Genomic DNA, 5,376 nt, shown 5'->3' on the forward strand with positions numbered 1-5,376 from the left:
TTTCCATTTCTGTCGTCTCTTCTGCAGCTGTGATATCTTTATCTGTCACCAGTCATGCTTCTGACAGTTTCTTTTGTCCTCCCATGTCCTATATAAACTCTGTAAATGCTTGCATGTCATTATGATCTTGTGCTAATGGGCTCCCGAATCCTTGGGATCCGTCTTTGTCCTAGTCCTGTTTAGGGCTTAATAAATGTTCTCCTTAAATGAGCTTTGAGATTCTCTGACAGCCGCTGCGTCCTATCACTCACTTGACAAAAAGAAGGGGAAAGAGATGAGCTGCAGTTCCCCGAGGCCGCCTCTAGGGGACTAGCGCGCCGGGCCACCTGGGAAATGTAGTTTGAGCTGCCGCGACCCCGAGGGTTACAGGCGTGAGGCTCCGAGTGCGCAGGCGCGTTTCCGGCTCTGCGCCGCCGCTGCGGCCATTGTCCTGGTGCAGCAGGGGCATCTTTGGGGCGCTCTTGTGTTTCTCTGAAAGGGAGGACGTAGGCTGGAGCTGGGGCGGGAGAAGCCGACCCGAGGCCCTAGGGTGGGCCGGAGGGTGAGAAACCCGAAGCTACCAGGAGGCGGTGATTCCGAGTGCGCGGGTCCGGTGGCACCTCCCACGGGTCGGCCGGTGTGTGAGAAGATTGATGCGCTTCTCCGTTCTGCCTGGGGACTCGGGCGTGGCTGGAGGTTAGGGGATCCGGGACGCGGCTGGAGAATTAAAATTAAGGGAGCGGATCGGCGCACATTCCACCTCTCCCCACGAAGAGGAGCTCTGAGAGCTGAGGCTGATGCAGCGGGGTCGGGCAGGGAGAGCTGAGGGCTGGGGCTGCAGAAGGGTAATTGCGTCCTCTCCTCTCTCCCCAGCCCCTGTGTGGGAGCGAGCCCCGACGAGGTGGAATGGCCCCAAGGCCACCAAAGGCCGCGCTCCAGGTGAGCAGCCCGTTCCTAATCCCCCTAGCCGCCTGAAAGTTGTTTGGGGAAGTCATCGTTCACCACCTGGAGACTTCCTTACCTCGCTGGGTGGCCCACTGGGAGTCCGGTGGAAGCGGAAGATGTCCAGGTCTGGAGTAGACATAAAGGGCTTGCACCACAGGGAAGGGCGCGCGAGCACGGGAACGGGGAGGGGACCAGAGCGGCGTGGTCTGGGAGAGGAGGTAAGGTTGGATTGGGCCAGTGTTGAGAGCCCTGAGTGTTTTGGACTTTGTCGTTAGGCAGTGGAGAGAGTGGGCGACAGGTCGCAAACAGCAGGGCAGTGACTGGGGTGGCAGTGCAGTGGGTAAGGGGGAGAAGAGCGCCAGCGGCCAGAGTGCCGTAAGGTCCCGAAGAGGCCTGATGTAGCCAGTCCTAGGAAGAGGCTGCAGATGGGCTTTCTTGGGCAAGGAGACAAAAAGCCAGGGAGGACTTGTTTGTAATCTTCCGGGTCCTTTTCTGCTCTTACTCAGGTGTGATATTGCACTTGCCCCGACTTCCAGCCCTCACCCTTGTGAGGGTGATTTGTGAACCCATTCATTCTTTGAGGGGGTGGGAGTCGAACTGGGGAACTTTCTAGAAGCATCACTCCTTAGGTTATCTTTCGAATTACATGAAGTTTATCAGTGAAACGGTATGGGACAGATGATATTTTAGTCCACCCATTCTTTAGGATGAAGGAAAAAGTACAGATTCTGTTCGCTTCGTGTGTGAGACCTTCAAACTCAAATCTAAAAAAATACCTTGAGAACCTTGGTGGCGTAGGGGATTGTGCATTGGTCTGCAAACCACAGGGTCAGCAGTTTGAACCACCAGCAAGCAGCTCCTTGAGAGAAAGTTGAGGCTTTCCACTCCCGTAATGATTTACAATTTCAGAAAACCCACTGTAGCAGTTTGACTCTGTCCTTATGAATCAGTGAGTAGTGTTCTTGGAGGCCTGGTGGTGCTGTTTGGTAACCATTGGACTGTTAACCACCAGGTCGGTAGTTCAAACCCACCTATAGCTCCTCGGGAGAGGTGAACACTATCTACTCTCATAATCACTCACAGCCTTGGAAACCCTATCCAGGGTTGCTGTGAGTGGGGATGGACTTGATGGCAGCCGGTTTAGGAACAGTGTCCTTGAAAAGCCGTTTACAGCCATAAAACGCACAACTCATGTTGTTTTCACATCTTGTTTTGTTTACAGAGGTGAGCCTTAACGGAGAAAGACAAGACTGACTAGAGCTAGTTGGTTATTTGGTTTGAGGAGAAGCCGAGCAAATCATTATCACCTTTATATTCAAATTGTTTCAATGAAAACCCACTGTCTTTGAGTAGGTTCTCAGCCACAGCGAACCTATTGGACAGAGCAGAACAGCCCCTTAGGGTTTCCAAGGCTACAGTCTTTACTGAAGCAGGTAGTCGCATCCTTCTCCTTGCTTCAGCTTATGAGTTCCACCTGCCAGCCTTTTGCATAACAAGTGTGCCACCAGGGCTTGTGGGATCAGTTTGATTAGCACCTACCTGAGATGATGGTTCTTTTCAGGGGCGGGATGCCTTCTGCATGATGCTGAGCGTGAAGTCTGTTCAAACGTGGATCTCATGATCTTCCAGAAAACTGAAAGGAGATGTGAATGTTAAAGATGACGGCACTCAACATCACTTTTAAAGTTGTGTTCCCCAAGCACTCCGGCTCATTTATTCTGTGGTTCCCTGACAGCTCCGTGGGTTACCTAGCTCAGATGCTAAGTAATGAGCAGGCAGGGTCCACAGGAGAACACTGCCCTACAAGGGAGATTTGTAGTCAGACGGTTCCCTTTGGGCAGTGGTTTCCCTTTTCTAAGCATGACTCTCAGGAATGCAAAAGAGTCGTGACTGGATCACTCTGACTGCTTACCCAGAAAGTTGATCTTAAGGGGGGAAGATCGTCTCATGCAAAAATACAGTTCAAGGGACAGGGGATGTCCGGTATTGTTCAGAGTTCCAAAGGCTGTTGTGAATACGGAGATAGAGAAAATTCCATCTGTGGGAAGCATTTACTGAAAACTCCCCTGTGAGTAGGGGCTTGCTAGCTAGTGGCTAGTAAACCAAACCCAACTCCCTGCCATTGAGTCGATGCCGAGTTTCCTAAACTGTAACTCTTTACGGGAAAGGCAAGCTCCATCTTTCTCCCTCAATATTGGCTGGTGGTTTCGAACTGCTGACCCTGCAGTTAGCACCCCCACATGTAACCGCTATGCCACCAGGGCTCCATAGGTAAGCAGGTAGTAAAATAAAGAGGGTCGAGGCGATTGACTGTGTGGGTCAAAGAAGACGATTCAGCTGTACTTCCTCCAAGGCCATCCACAGTACATTGACTGTTCACCAGCACCGCAATGTCCTGTGTGACAAAGGTGTTGGCTGTAGGCAATGAGTAAATGAGACAAGAAGGAAATAGGGATTTTTTTTCTTTGGCCATGAAAAAACTAAACCAAACTCACTGCCATCCAGTCAATTTACTCAGCAACCTGACAGGACGGGATAGAATTGCCCTTTGGGTTTCAGAGGCTGTCAGCCTACCGAAGCAGAAAGCTTGTTCCTTCAGAGAAGCGGGTGGTTTAGAACTGCTGATCTTGCAGTTAGCAGCCTAACTTGCAATCCACTATCCCACTAAGACTCCTGGTAGCCCATCCATCCATTTCGTCAGTAGATCATCAGTGAGCACTTTTCCAGGTGGTTGGGATACACTCGTACTAGTTGTCTTGGAGTAATTTTTATCTCAACTTGTGGTGACCCTGCGCAGGGAGAGGAGAACTGCTGCACAGGGTTCTAGGCTGTGACCTTTGGGAACTGACAGGCTGGTCGTCTGTGATGCCCCCGGGATCGGTTCATTCTACCAGCCTTTCAGCCAGTAGTCCAGTGTTTCCTTGTTGATGCCACCCAAACTTCCATTTGTGAACAAACTTTGCAAAGGTGTGTGTTCTTGTCTTGTGGTTGGGTGCCGTTAGTTGGTTGTAACTCATAGTGTAAGTGTGTGCAACAGAACCCAACTGCCTAGTCCTGCACCAGCCTCACAGTCATTACGTTTGAGCCCATGTTGTAGCCAGTGTTCACGTCTCTCCTGGACCATGTCCGGCTTTTCTGCTGAGCCTCGGCTTTATGAGCCTGACGTGCTGTTCCAGCGACTGTTCGCTCTGCATAACGTGGGTAGTACCTGAGACGAAGTCTCCCCATCATCTCGTCTAAGGAGCATCCTCACTGCACTTCCTCTGAGAAAGATGTTTGGTTTTCTGGCAGTCCACAGAGTACTTTGAATATTCACCAGCACTATACGTAGGGTTACCCCTCAAAAAACAATTTTTTTTTCTTTGAAGCTACACATTTAAAATTTTTACAAAGCAACCTTATCTCCTTCAAAGTAATCTCCATTACACTTAATACATTTGTCAAATCTGCGATTCCATTCTTGGAAGCGCTTCTCAAACTCATCTGTTTGGAGGTGCTGACAGCACCTCCATCCTTTTTTCTTCACCTCTTCTATGTTGTCAAATGGGTGTCCTTTCAAGTTCCTCTTCATTTGTGGAAACAAAAAGCAGTTGCACAGAGTGAGGTCAGGTGAGTAAGGTGTGTGGGACAGGAGAGGCATGCTGTTTTTTACCAAAAACTGGTACGCTGAGATGGCTGTGTGAGTAGGTGCATTGTGGTGGTGGCAAAACCAGTCCCCCGTCTGACACAGATCAGGCCTTTACCATTTTTGTTGCATATTGTGACTGTCTTTTCAGAACCTCTAAGTAGAAAGCTTGATGAACAGTCTGGCCTGGTGGAAAGAACTCTAAATGCACTGAGTTGACATTTCATCCATTTGGGAACTTGACAGATGTCCAGAATGAGGTTTGTCATCAATCAACATTTCACCCTTTTTGAAATGAGAAAACAACTCATACACTTGAGTTTTTCCCATAGCGCTGTCCTTGTAAGCTGTGTTCAACATCACAACAGTGTTTGTGGCATTTTTCCCAAGCAGGAAAGAAAAGTTCTCAGCCGCATGCTATTCTCCTAAATCAGCCATCACAAAAAAATGAGGTCCAAGTGAAACTGCTTTTACAAAAAAATTCACTGTGACCAGAGAGAACCTTCCCGGGTGAAGCCACTGGGTTCACGAGCTCAGAGCTAGTTGTTCGATGCTCACCTAGTGGGGGAAAATGCATACTACAACAGCTCTGCCCAGTGGAACTTTTTTCTGTTTTGGGGGGTTACCCCTCTTAATTTCAAATGCATCCATTTTTCTCCAGGCTTCCTTATTCATTGTCTACCCTTATTTGCATATGAGACCATTGAAAATACCATGGTGGGTATTGATATCTTTACCTGCACTTTCCCAACAAAAGTCATTGATTTTTTTAATCCATACATACATACAATCCATAAATCAATTGTGTAAAGCACATGTGTACATTC

At 49.1% G+C, this 5,376-nt stretch overlaps 1 protein-coding gene across 5 annotated transcripts in view; it reads left to right on the plus strand.

The window, feature by feature from the left end:
• The first annotated feature begins 471 nt into the window (after positions 1–471).
• Positions 472–5,376, plus strand: part of ZFP90 (ZFP90 zinc finger protein) — an 87,178-nt gene continuing 82,273 nt past the window's right edge. For 4 of the 5 annotated variants that reach the window (XR_006680397.1, XR_006680396.1, XM_045293657.1 and 1 more), the window contains exons 1-2: positions 472–675; positions 853–918. Coding sequence is in view for 3 of the 5 variants with exons in the window: in XM_045293657.1 (XP_045149592.1) it covers positions 886–918 (33 nt within the window). In the remaining 2 variants the exon portion in view is untranslated. The remainder of the gene's footprint in view (positions 676–852; positions 919–5,376) is intronic. The other variant, XM_045293656.1, reaches the window with a different exon arrangement.

The sequence above is a fragment of the Echinops telfairi genome, unplaced genomic scaffold (genome assembly GCF_000313985.2).
Source record: "Echinops telfairi isolate 266 unplaced genomic scaffold, ASM31398v2 ScPeMD7_2291;HRSCAF=2852, whole genome shotgun sequence".
Lineage (NCBI taxonomy): Eukaryota > Metazoa > Chordata > Mammalia > Afrosoricida > Tenrecidae > Echinops > Echinops telfairi.